General features: G+C 41.7%; 1 protein-coding gene across 19 annotated transcripts in view; it reads left to right on the top strand.

Annotated features, from left to right (window-relative positions):
• clasp1a (cytoplasmic linker associated protein 1a) overlaps window positions 1-14,364 on the top strand; it is a 155,313-nt gene that overhangs the window by 119,282 nt on the left and 21,667 nt on the right. For 17 of the 19 annotated variants that reach the window (XM_088352991.1, XM_088352994.1, XM_088352996.1 and 14 more), the window contains 3 exons: window positions 2,273-2,379; window positions 7,226-7,373; window positions 8,965-9,211. In XM_088352991.1, the coding sequence (XP_088209117.1) occupies window positions 2,273-2,379; window positions 7,226-7,373; window positions 8,965-9,211 (502 nt within the window). The remainder of the gene's footprint in view (window positions 1-2,272; window positions 2,380-7,225; window positions 7,374-8,964; window positions 9,212-14,364) is intronic. The other 2 variants (XR_015852710.1, XM_088352997.1) reach the window with 1 other exon arrangement.

The raw sequence follows: 14,364 nt of genomic DNA, 5'->3' as shown, positions 1-14,364 counted from the left end.
CTGCATGAATTTGCCGATGGTTTTTTAGTCTGGTTGGTACTTGGTGAGTTTAAGCTTCATGCAGGCATTGAGGCCTTCATCCGTTAAACGTGATCGTAGGTTAGACTTGATGTTTTTGAGATGTGAAAATGACTGCTCACATGAATACGTCGATCCAAACATTGTCAATACACCAATACTCACACGCCTCAGTGTGTGGGATGTGACTGGAAGCGCGTTCCAAGCTTTGAGAATCAGCTCGTCTTTGGGTTGAAGTTTGTCCATTTCTGTCCTCATGTGCTTGCTCGCCAACTCCGCTTTCTGTCGTGCAATTCTTTCCAATTCTTCATTCAGTGATTTGAACTTGCTCATCCTCATCTCTAAGGCCTTCAGGTTAGCCACTTCTGCTTCAAAATCTACCAGGGAGACATCAGGAATGCAACTCAGGTCGGCTGTGTTCAGTGAACACTCGTTTGGATGGGTGATGAACTTAATAAGACCACAGTGCTCACGAAATTCTCCTAAGTGCGCTTTGAACGACTGGAGGAGACCGGATGTGAAGCCAGCTAGCTGGTGGATATGTTTTGAGTGGGCTCACTTGTTGTGTATGCCTCTGTAAACTCTGTTTTTCAAAATGTAGTAAGCGACCTGTTTCAAAATCCTTGATGAAGCGCTCCAGCTTGTTTTCAAAAGCAAACACAGCGTGTTGAAGGAATAACACTGTATTTCCAACGCCTTGCACTTTAACGTTGAGCTGGTTTAGATGTTCGGTAATATCCACGAGATAATAAAACTTGAGGAGCCACTCAGTTTTCGCTACCTCAGGATGCTCGTTGCCTTTCATTTCAAGAAAAATCCGTATTTCGTTGAGGCAAGCCGTAAAACGGCTGAGCACCTTTCCTCTTGACAACCAGCGCACATTGCTGTGCAAAAGCAGACCGTGCAAAGGAGGCATGGCGTGTGTCGAAGTGCCGCTCAACATTCAACTGTTTCATCAATGCAATTTTGTCATTGCAAATTAGGCATACATCTTCACAAAGGCAAATTCTTCGGTCTATTCGTCCTGAAATGTACGATATTCATCACCTGTTTTTCGTTTCGCCATCTTCTCCCTCGAAGAGTTAGCTTCTAGCTAATGACCAACGGCCAAGTGCCAATGGACGCAAAAGGGTGCGTGTACCTGTGCCCCCAGTAACGGCCAACATAGAGTATTATCATCCAATTAAAATAGACAATCGCTCATGCAACTGCAACTCTGCACAAGACATGATCAATAGAAAATCGATGGATGCATTTAAACAAACGATAATTTTTTTAAACCCAAATCTGCGAGCCAGATTTGCGAGCCAGATGTTATCATCAAAAGCGCCACATCTGGCTCGCGAGCCATAGGTTCCCGACCCCTGGTTTACAGTAATCCCTCGGTTGTCACGGTTAATGGGGACCAAAACCACCTGCGAAAAGTGAAAATCCGCAAAGTAGCGACGCCCCTTCAAAAATGCTTAAAAAAATATTTAATTTTTTTTTTTATTATTATTATTATTATTATTCTTTAGACCTGCAAAGCTCTGAACCCGCGAACGTGGAACCATGAAGTAGCGACACCCCTTAAAAATGTTTTAAAAAATAAATATATAGCACGGCGGCGCAGTGGTTAGCACATGTGCGGCACAGTTCAAGTCATGGGAACCTCCTGCGTGGGTTCAAATCCAGCTCCAGACCTCCTGTGTGGAGTTTGTATGTTCTCCCCATGCTTGCGAGGGGTTTCCTCCGGGCACTCCGGTTTCCTCCCACATTCCAAAAACATGCATTTCAGGTGAATTGGCCGGTCCAAATTGTCCCTAGGTGTGAATGAGCGAGTGAGTTGTCTGTCCCCGTGTGCCCTGCGATTGGCTGGCAACCAGTTCAGGGTGTCCCCTGCCCAAAGCCCGATGATTGCTGGGATGGGCTCCAGCACCCCCGCGACCCTACTGAGGATAAGCGGTGTGGCTAATGAGATGATATATATATATATATATATATATATATATATATATATATATATATATATATACATATATATATATATATATATATATACATATATACATATATTATTATTAATTTTTTTTAGACCCACGAAGCTCTGAACCCGCAAACGTGGAACCGTAAAGTAGCGGTCCTACTGTACTAGGGTTTACTGCTGTCTGCCATGGTATCGTCACGTGGTTGGGCCACGTGTGTTTAAAGGGTCAATACTGTTTCCTCTACATGTATTGTACTAATAACCTTTTTTTGGGTGGTTGCTTCTTAGGGGTCTCCAAGTAACACCATTGGTCGCTTGGCAGCTCGTCATGTGACCAGTCGAACCAGCCCACTGACCTCTCTAACCAACTGTTCACATGGAGGAATGTCTCCAAGGTATGGTAACAATCATTGGCCTGTGGACGCAGCTCTAATTTGTTATCTTTGAAAAAAAACATTGTAAAAATGTTTGGGGATGATGAACTTATTTTCAAAATGACAATGCATCATGTCGCAGTGAAAGAATCGTGAAAACATTCCTTGGAGAAAGACACATCCAGTCAATGTCATGGCCTGCAAATAGCCCAGATCATGTGGAAATTCAAAAAAAAAATGTCTGCAGCAAGGCTCCGAACTGCAAAGATGATCTGGCAACTGCAATCAAAGAGAGTTTGCACCAAATTGATGAAGAGTACTGTTTGTCACTCATCAAGTCCATGCCTCAGAGACTGCAAGCTGACAGAAAATCCAAAGCCAAAGTGCAACTAAATACTAATGACATATTCTTCACGATTCCATGTTTTTTTCCTCAGAATGGAATGATGCCATATTTTTTCCCTGTGCTTGGTCTATAAAAGTATTATTCACTGTCCACCACAAAGTTTTCATTTCTTTTAGTGTTTCTGAATGCCAAGGAGTTGCACTTTTGAAAAACTTTATTATTTCTTAATGCTTTATTTCTAATGTTTGTTCGACAGAATAGAATATTGGAGTATTTTCCCATGACTGATGATTCCATACTTTTTGCTAGGTGGTGGATTAGTCTTGGTAAACTAGGACAAGACATGGAAAACTAAGAGGAAATACAGCAGATGAGGTGTATTTTTCTTTTAGTTTAAAATTGCTCTCTATGCCAGAAAAAATAATAATAAAATTGCGACTGCACACTTCAATGTTCTTCCTGCTTTAACATTGTGAGGCATCTGAGGCGTGTTCAGGAGAGTGATCAGACATGTAGTCTCTTGATAATCGCTTGCCGCGCACTGCTGAACGTTTTGTAATCGCTCACTGTGATTGCCTTACTGATCCAAAATGGCCGACGACAGTACAATGGATTTCGTTCTACAGCTTGCTTTGAGCGAGTTGGCTGATATGAGCGACAGTTCGCATATTGACACAGTTAAGGTTATCCTAAACGCAGTGGAAGGGTCATACCTGTCTTGCATTGTTCACAAACATTACCAGGCAATGTAAGACGATATATTACATCGCCAACAGCACTCGTCAGGGTGAGATCCTCCATCTTCTGCACTGTCGACGCCATGTTGGAAATCAAAGTAAGCGGTCTTTCTCCCGTGATTACTCGGGCACGCGAGCGCTCAATAATCACTGGCCGTTCAGAAGCTAGCAATAGCTCGCGATAGCAATCACTCACTCTCCTGAACACGCCTCTGATCTGCCTCAGCAAACTCAGTCAACTGAATTGATTGACATCCCGCCACTGTTTATTGGCGGCTTTTCCGTCGGCAAACTGCAGTTGCGGTGTTACGCCACAATGTGAGAGAGAGCCACACCATGTATTTAAAGACAAAAGCTAATCCTTCAGCAACTTTTATTTCACTGTGTGGCGTTTGATGATTTGCTAAAATCTATGAAATGGACTAGCGTGACGTCATCCACTCCGCTACAAGCACCCCTAGGGCATCATGTTAATCTGTTAATAAACAACGGGGTAGACTGCTGGAAGTGTGAATTTCCCTACGGGGATGAATAAAGTATCTATCTATCTATCTATCTATCTATCTATCTATCTATCTATCTATCTATCTATCTATCTATCTATCTATCTATCTATCTATCTATCTATCTATCTATCTATCTATCTATCTATCTATCTATCTATCTATCTATCTATCTATCTATCTATCTAAATGAAATGTTTATTGAAGGTATTGTTGGATACATTAATCAAAACATGACACAAAAAGAAAAACTAATGCTGAGAGTGAGCATGGCCAAATATGGTCACCTTACGCCCCCTCCCCTAAGGAAATTTGACAGATCTGTTTCTGACAACCTTTGCTTAAAGGTTTGCACCGTATTTGCAGTAATAACCCGGTCAGGCAAAAAATTCCAAATTTTTGGTATCCTGAAAGAAATAAAGTTTCCGTGCAAGTTGCTGGTTGGTCTAGGCACCCGTAACTTATATCTGTGACCACGTAAACCATCAACACGACAGAACTCAAAAAATTGATCAAAAGGCACATCGATCGTTCCATGCAGTACTTTGAACACAAAAATTAAATCAAATCGAATTCTACGGAGATCCAAAAAGTCCAAGTTCAGTCTTTGTAGTCTTTCCGGATATGACAAGCTGTGCATCCCAGGTATCCGCTTCGTATACCGTCGTTGAACTCCTTCCAGTAGGTTAATGTCCTTGAGTAAGTAAGGGTTCCACACAACGCTGTTATATTCTAACATAAACGCAAAACATTCGATGTAAGAATGCTGGGTTCTTGTAAAAGTTTCTGTAAATGTTTGATGCTATGTTATTGGCTTTGTTGGTAATTTTGGCAATATGCGTGATAAACTTTAAGTTTGAAGTAAGAGTGACACCCAGATCCTTATGTTCAGTAACAACATGCAAATCATGATCATTAATGTTATACAGCGGAACAGAACCATGTAAAAACGACTGTGCTAAGCATTTATGAGATGACAATTGCAGTTGCCACTTTTCGGACCAAAGAAAAACTGATTTAATGTCATTTTGGAGAGAATCAATTGTTCCTGTCACCTGGGTTTTTGGTAAGAAAGCCGACAGTTAGCATCATCGGCAAAAATTGAGATGTCACTACTTTGAATGGCCTCAGGTAGGTAGTTCACAAAAAACAGAAATAATAATGGTCCTAGTACTGAGCCCTGCGGTACCCCACTACAAACTTCCGACCACGCTGAAAGAACATCATCAATTTTTACGCATTGTTTACGATTTGACAAATATGCTGTTATCCATTGAAGCAGTTTTCCCCTAATACCATAGCATTTCAGTTTTTGTAAAAGCTTGTTATGAGACACTTTATCAAAAGCCTTGCAAAAGTCTAAGTAAACAACATGACCAGCCATATTGTGAACAAAAAACATACTGGTAATATTATTCAAATGAGCTATTAAGTTAGTCATGGTAGAATGTCCGGACCTAAACCCATGTTGTTTAAACGTAAAAAGATTGTGCTCCTGTATAAATTTCCATATGGCATCTGAGATAATTTTCTCAAACACTTTACTTTTACTTTCTATCTATCTATCGATCGCCAGAGCCTGTGTCCCATGTCAATATAAATATACAATTTAAAATATGTCCCCCACCCTCAGTTACTTAAGAGTGTTTAGGGTTATTTCAACCGGCCACTTTGTCGTAAATAATGGTTTCAGAATAAGGTGCAAGCAAAGATCAGGATATCATCATATTTACCTTCGGTGCAGACTGCACTGAGCAAGAGAGAGAAGGGAGTGCCTTGCGCTGTGTGCAAAGATCCGCCCACCTCACCCAATCAAATTGCTCTGAGTGGTTTGCTGGCATTTCCCGTGATTACTGTTTGTTCCGTGGGTTTTCATCATGGAGTACCGTAATTTCCGCACTATAAGGTGCACCGGGTTATAGGGCGCACCCCTAAAAAATAGTTTTTGGTCCTATATTTTCCATACATAAGGAGCACTGGATTATAAGGCGCTACAATGGGATCGTTGACAAAACAAACATTTCTTAGTTTCCATTTTATTTTTTGCTGGCAACTGTGTGGACAGCAATGTAAGAATTTTATTGTGCAGGGAAACTTTACTGTGCATATGACAATAAACACTTTGAATTGAATTTAGTTTAAAAATAGACTCATCACAGAAACATCAAGATCGTTCTAAAACAAGATACCGGGAAAATATAAATCCGCACAGCTCACCTAAGTTCTCTTGCAGCCTTCACGTCCATTAATGATACGTAACCATGGTCTTCTCACAACCGTGAGTGTAGTAAATCCAGGAGAGCAATAAATGTTGAACATTTAGAAAAAGTGCTTGAAAATGACACTGACATGCCTGCTTTGGTGGTTTGTCATTTGGGCCGTTGTCATGTAAAAAAGTTTTCACAGATCTACATGAAAAAAGTCAAGATAAAAAAAGTATTAAATATTTACACACTAAACAGATTTACAGTTGAACAACAACAACACAGTCCCTGAACATACAGAACAATCAAATATAAATTAAAAATATTAACTCTTCTGTGCTATAAATAAATGATAAAATGCAAAAAAAATTAAATATTTTCAATTCTATTTTCACCAATTTAGGAACAGATCCTTTAAAAACGTGTTTGTAAACAAGTATGACGTATTGATGCTGTGCGTGCTTTATTAAAATATATCAGAATTCAAGTCAGTTTATAGCAGCCCATTGACACAGAAAGATCGTAGATCATAGAAAGAGCGCAAACTAGCACAAAGAATGTGCGAGCAGCGAGATGGATACTTTATTTTAGTGATCAAAGTCAACCAAAAAACATTCCTTGATCGGCGTTGTGTTTATTCCTCTGAAGGTACTCGAAAAATTGGCCTTGAAAGTGCTTGAATTTGGCCATGAAAAAAGTGTATGAACCCTGTAAACAAATAGGATGTATTTGTCCAGAGAACACCAGTAAGTGTACCTGGTAACTTATTAGCCGCACATACTTTGCATTGTTGTTTTTGTGATGCTTTTGTTGTTTAGGTTTTTGACTTCTTTAAATTCGGTGCATTTGTCGGTGCTTAATTTATTTGGAAATTCAGGGTGTAATTTACATGCTGGTATATGGTTTTTGCATACAAAATTGGCCTTGAAAGTGCTTGAGAATTGCTTGATTTTGGCCATGAAAAAAGTGTACGAACCCCGCACTTCACTTTTGGATAACTAAAGAAATGTTTTATATGGTGACAAAACATCAAAAGATGACATCTGATTTTCTCTATTTGGTCTAACTTTATTTAAGCGTAATGGAGTACGACACAGAGAACATGAACTCGGAGGACATTTACAGCTCCCTCCGTGGTGTGACTGAGGCCATCCAGAGCTTTAGCTACCGCAGCCAGGAGGACTTGAACGAATCAATCAGACGAAATGGCAAGCGAGACGATGCCGTGAGTCACATTTTATTAGAATCTGAAAATCATTTCTTCATGTCTGACTAGATAGATCGCTCTTTTGAATGAAGAAATTTTTTAAAAATGTGGCTCCAGTTCTCATTATCGAGTTGTCATGTGAAGCGTTACTGCCCCTTGCTGTCGCATCCAAGAGGACAGGTTCATCAGACTAGTCATGGCAAATACAGATATTTTTGAGAAGCTTTTTCTACTCAGCTCACTGAAGAAAGCTGGCTAATAAAACATTATGCACCAAATTATTTAGTAGTTACGGATTGTATGTGTTTTGCAGAGGATCCCTGCAAAACACATGAAATATAAATTTATTAAAAAAAAAATGTAAAATACAAAACAATTTTAGATTTTTACAAACTGAACTGATTTCAAGTCAAAGAACAACACAAAATCCCTGAATAGGCAATACAATAAAAACATAAAAATATTAACTCTTCAGTTATATAAACAAATGATAAAATGCAAAATAATATTCACAATTTAGACACAGATCCTCTTAAAAAACACACAAAATATATACATCAAAATAAGTAAAACAAAAATCAAAATATCCGCAGCCAGTTGTAATATTGAATGCATACCTGCCAAGTACTAAGGTTTTGCCGTAATGAGTACGGTTTTCTTGAACCCACTACGGTGTTACGGTTGGGTCACAAAAACGGAGGGAAAAAAAAAAGAAGTCTTCGGTGCCGTCCGTACACTTTGGATTACTTTCTATCACATCGTTATGGGTTTTAACGCAGAAAAATGCGTTTATCCGAGGGATCAACTCCTTGCCCTGAAGAATTCTCGCACCGGCGTGATGAGGGGGCCCTATCGTGGATGCGGTGCCGAAGCTAAGGCTAAGCGGCGTTATAAGCCTTCGGTACTGTCCGTAATCATGGTAAATACGAACTCTATACCAAATAAGACAGACGAACTGGCTGTGTTGGTGAAAAACGTCAAAGCGTACAGTACAGTTTTCTGTATTTTACGTAAACGTGGCTCACGTCTAGCAGTTCGGACGCTAACGTGGAGCTACCGGTAGCTACCGGAGCTAACCTCATCTCCGATTCCCCGCGTAGCGTGTGACGTCATCCACTCCGCTAAACGGAACTCCGGAAAACGAAAAATCTCAATCGGCATATATTGCAGGTAATTGACTATGCAAAATTATTATTATTTTATATCGAAACTGATCAAAATCAATTATATAATTATTAACTCACAAATATATTGGAATATTTCAAATAAAACGTTTCCAAATTAAACTGAAAGCCAACACTGAATAATATTACTTCAATTATAAAAAAATAAACGTTTTATTTCTTATTGTATCAAATATTGAAAAGAAAAGAAAACTATGAGGGTTTTCTATGACATTGTTATATTGTCATTCTCTTGATTGGTTTACTTCCTTTGAAGGTACTGAAACCATTGAAAGTGCTTGAAAAGTGCTTGAATTTGGACATGGAAAAATATTACAACCCCTGATTATATAGTTCCTAGGTACCAGAGCAATACTTTTGTAAATAATAATACAAATAATACACATGTTGCTTATCTACCCCCACTCCTGTGTTGTAATCGTTAGGCAGGTAAAGAAGGAACACCTTCGACACCCTGTTCTGATGCTCGTCTGGGCTTGGATGTACCGGAGGGAGGTCGTACAGCTTTGGACAACAAAACTTCATTGCTCAATACGCCATCAGCGCGCTCTTTGTCTGGGCCAAGAAGTCAAGAGTGTTCACCTTATGGCCATGGAGAAACAATCTGCACCTACGACAAAAGTGCCCTTATGGAGGCTGTTTTTGACGATGATGTGGAGCAGTTCCAGGACTGTGAGTTCATCTGACTTTATTATTGTTTGTTTTTTTTCTATGTTATTATAAAGACTACAGCACTCAAGTTCAAGTCAACTTAAATTTCTATCTTTTCTCATCCTTTTAAAATTTGAAGATCTGGAGAAAGGTAACGTAAATTTCAGACTATAAACTGCACCTGACTAAAAGTTGCATGCTCAAATTGCTCCACCATAAATATTTTTTTTCTGAATGATGCTTGAATTTCCTACACTGATAAGAATAACTTAAGTTATTACTTTGAGTTCTTTGAATTGTGATTTGAATTACTAATCCCAAGAAAATGGATTAATGAACCAGGCCGTTTGACATAGGACACAAAATTTATTAACACAGAGAATTAATAATAGGAAAAAAAGGGGAGCGGAAGCGGCAGAGATTATAGGAGTTTTCGATCGCTGAAAGTCTGGAAGTTACTAGCACAAAGGAAAGTTTCTGCTCTAATGCTTTTCGATTTGGGGAAATTCCCTTGTATGTTCATTCCCAAGAACCAGCAAACATGGAGTTAAATCCAATGCCGTCATCTTACTTGTTGTGGAGAGATTTGGTCTTGTGCTCTGAATGGTCGCAACATGTGGCCCACGTGCTGAACTCAAGGCCGTAGAGCGGGCCCGGACGGCTGCAGAGCAGGCCCGCACGGCTGCGCGATGAGTCAGCCAGGTAGGAGAAAAAGAGGACGAGCTGTCGCTCAGCTACTCTTTTTATATGTACCAGGGACGCTTAACCAGATCATGCCTCTTTGGGCGTGGTCTCAGACCACCAGAATGAAATGACGGCACTTAAAGGTGCTAAACTTGTTAAAAGGCAAAATAAATGAGAAATAAGCGTAATGTTCTGTACTTGAGAATGTCCCTCCAATCGACATAATTACGTATGGTGAGAACATTATTAGTTGGGATTGCTTCAGCAAGGCACGACTACCACAGGGCAATGTAGTTGTGCTCGCGACGCGGCGCGCTACACCCGGCGCGCCGGAACCCAGGCGGAAATCCGCGAGCCGACACACCGGCTCGGGCGGGGGGTAGGGGCCGGCGGCGGGGCAGCGAGGCAGCGGCTTCCCCGACCGCGGCGCGGGCCCAGCCCCACTTCGCACCCCGGCCCGACGGACCCAGCCCTTAGAGCCAATCCTTGTCCCGAAGTTACGGATCCGACTTCCCTTACCCGCCTTGTTCTAACATGCTAGAGGCTGTTCACCTTGGAGACCTGCTGCGGATATGGGTACGGCCTGGCGGAAAATTTACACCTTCTCCCCCGGATTTTCAAGGGCCGGCGGGGACTCACCGGAATCCATCCCCGCCAAGGCTGCGCCTAGAAATTCTGTCCATAAGAGTTATGAACAAAATCAGTGACAAAGGGCAGCCCTGGCGGAGCCCAACCCCCACCGGGAACCAATCCGACTTACTGCCGGCAATGCGGACCAGACTCTGGCACTGGGCATACAGGGACCGCAAAGCCCGGATAAGACTGTGTGGTACCCCATACTCCCGAAGCACCCCCCACAGGGCCTCCCGAGGAAGTCCACAAAACACATGTAGACCGGAAAGGCAAACTCCCATGCACCCTCAAAGACCCTGCAGAGTGTATAGAGCTGGTCCAGTGTTCCACGGCCAGGACGAAAAACCACACAGTTCCTCCTGAATCCGAGATTCGATTTCCTGGCGGACCCTCCTCTCCAGTACCCCTGAATAGACCTTACCAGGGAGGCTGAGAAGTGTGATTCCCTATTATTAGTTGTGATTGCTTCAGCAAGGCACGACTACATTGCCAAGTGCTGTAAGCACAGGGCAATGTAGTTGTGCTTACTTTGCAAGCACAACTATTATAATCCCCAGTTTTCTTCTTATTATTATATCTATCTTCTTCCGCCGAAGTTTGACGGGCCTCTCCTCCCAGAGCTTTTGGAGTAGCCCAACGATTCATATACCACAAATTCCGGCCCAATCAGGACTTCCCTGCGACGATACGGATAAGCGATACGAGTCTCGCTTATCCGCAAGGGGCCCCGGAGAACAAAAAAAGTCCCCATCCGGACTAATGTATTTTGAGAGTCTCCCATCTGGAATACATGGGCCCATTCATTTCTATGGGTAGTCATGGAAACAAGGACTTTTTCAGAGGTTAGTAGGGACTAAGCAGGGACTGTCCAGGGTGGCTTGAGGGAGCCCGACCCACATTACCTTTAACCATGGGTAAATGGTGAATTCCAAAGAGTGGATGCTAGCGAGAGGATGCTAACAGCTATGTGCGCCGCTAGCAAGGTGTTGGGCTGGCTACGCAAATATGGTATATGAGATAATATACGCCAGCCCAAGTATTAGCGATGAGAGGTTGAAGCTATGTTTACTCATGCTAGCTCTAGAAACTATTGGTGACTTAGCGCAAGCTAGCTGTAAACACTGTCCGCAATGCTAACTTCTTCATGCCCAAAAATTTTGGGAATGGCTATATTGTAACAACTTCATATTTACAAATTATGCTAATTCAAGTCAAGTCATTTTTATTTGTATAGCCCTTAATCACAAATAGTCTCAAAGGGATTCACAAGTTATTACATATACGAAGTTTAGGTTATTCATATGCTATAGAGTAGAAGTGAGTTTTAAGCTTAGACTTAAACATGTCCACTGAGGCAGCAGATCGGATCTCAGGGGGAAGAGCATTCCACAACACAACAAATGCCCGGATGGAGAACGCTCTCGAACCAGTGGAACACTTCTTGGCTCTTGGGATCACCAGGTGATTGGGGCTCTCAAAACGAAGGCTTCGGGCCGGGACATTGGGGGAAATCAGATCTGAAAGATATGAGGGGGAAAGTCCATGTATGATTTTGTATAGTAATAGGACAACCTTAAAATCGCATCTTAGGCTAACAGGGAGCCAATGCAGGTTAGCCAAAATTGGGGTGATGTGATCGTACTTTTTTGTCCTAGTTAAAATTCTCGCTGCAGCATTTTGTACCAGCTGAAGACTCTTGAATCTGGTCATTGGAAGACCGGAAAGTAGTGCATTACAGTAGTCGAGACTGGAGGTAACAAACGCGTGAATTATGATTTCCGCATCCGACTGAGAAAGTATAGGACGAATTTTAGCAATGTTACGAAGATGGAAGAAAGCGTTTCTAGTAATTTTCTTCACATGTGTTTGAAAGGACAGATCTGGGTCAAATATGACACCTAAATTTTTAAGTGAGTCGCTCTGTGTGATATGGCAATTGTCGATGTTCACAGCAGTTTTAGAGAATAAGTCACGGGACTTAGATGGACCAATAACTAACATTTCAGTCTTTTCAGAGTTAAGACGCAGGAAATTGAGTGATATCCACTCTTTTATCTCGGTTAGGCAGGACTCCAAATTTCCACAGTTTAGTGTGGCAGATTCCTCCATCGGGAGATAGAGTTGAGTGTCATCTGCGTAGCAATGGAAACTGATATTATACTTGCGAATAATATCACCTAGTGGAAGCATATAAATGCTGAAAAGAAGGGGGCCAAGCACTGAACCCTGTGGAATACCACAGGTAACACTAAAGGGCTCAGATGTCAATTCGCCATATTTAACGCAGTGTGTCCTATCTGAGAGGTAGGATCTGAACCATAAGTCAAGTCAAGTCAAGTCATTTTTATTTGTATAGCCCTTAATCACAATAAGTCTCTAAGGGCTTCACAGATTAGTACACTATATTACACAGACTATTTTTCAGCCGACAAGAAGAGTAGGTTATTATTCATATGCAATGGAGTAGAAGTGAGTTTTAAGTTTAGATTTAAACATTTCCACTGAGGTTGCAGATCGGATCTCAGAGGGAAGAGCATTCCACAGCACCAGTGCCCGGATGGAGAACGCTCTCGAACCAGCAGAACACTTCTTTGCTCTCGGGATCACCAGAAGACCGGCACTCTCAGATCGTAGGCTTCGGACCGGGACATAGGGGCAGATCAGATCTGAAAGATAAGAGGGAGCAAGTCCATGTATGATTTTGTACAATACTAAGAGAACCTTGAAGTCACATCTTTGGCTAACTGGGAGCCAGTGCAAGTTAGCCAAAATCGGTGTTATGTGATCGTACTTTTTTGTCCTAGTTAAAAGCCTCGCTGCGGCATTTTGTACTAGCTGAAGAGACTTGATTCTGGACTTCGGGAGACCGGAGAGTAGTGCATTACAGTAATCGAGACGGGAGGTAACAAATGCATGAATTATAGTTTCCGCATCAGACTGAGACAGTATTGAACGGATTTTGGCAATGTTACGAAGATGGAAGAAAGCGGTTCTAGTAATTTTCTTTCTTTCTGCATCTCAAAGGTTAGATCAGGGTCAAATATGACACCTAAATTTTTAACTGAGTCACTCTGTGTGATGTGACATTTGTCAATGTTCACAGCAGTTTTTGAGAATAAGTCACGGCATTTAGATGGACCAATGACTAACATTTCGGTCTTTTCAGAGTTAAGACGCAAGAAATTGAGTGACATCCACTCTTTTATCTCAGTGAGGCAGGCCTCCAAATTTCCACAGTTTAGTGTGGAAGATTCCTCCAACGGAAGATAGAGTTGAGTGTCGTCTGCGTAGCAGTGGAAGCTGATATTGTACTTGCGAATAATGTCACCTAATGGAAGCATGTAAATGTTGAAAAGAAGGGGGCCAAGCACTGAACCCTGTGGAACACCGCAGGTAACATTAAAGGGCTCAGATGTCATTTCACCATATTTAACACAGTGCGTCCTATCTGAGAGGTAGGATCTGAACCACGAGAGGACGGTTCCTGAGAGACCAATCCATTTTTCCAACCGTTCTAGTAGGATATTGTGGTGCACTGTGTCAAAAGCAGCACTAAGATCCAGCAGCAGCAGAAGTGATGAAGCGCCAGAATCCATTGACATTAGGAGATCATTTGTTACCTTGATCAGAACTGTCTCAGGAGAGTGGTTAGCCCTGAATCCTGATTGCATGGATTCAAAAAGGTTATTCTCGGATATGAAAGCATTCAGCTGCTGTGCCACTACTTTTTCGAGTACTTTAGAGAGGAAAGGTAGGTTTGACACAGGTCTGTAATTACTTAATATTTCTGGATCAAGGTTGGGTCGTTTCAGTGTGGGTTTAATAACGGCGGACTTAAAAGCTGCTGGAACTACACC

Source organism: Urocampus carinirostris, chromosome 14, assembly GCF_059441175.1.
Source record: "Urocampus carinirostris isolate Australia breed hairy pipefish chromosome 14, RoL_Ucar_1.0, whole genome shotgun sequence".
Lineage (NCBI taxonomy): Eukaryota > Metazoa > Chordata > Actinopteri > Syngnathiformes > Syngnathidae > Urocampus > Urocampus carinirostris.
Note: the sequence above shows the minus strand (reverse complement) of the source record. Positions and strands in the feature narration are given on the sequence as shown.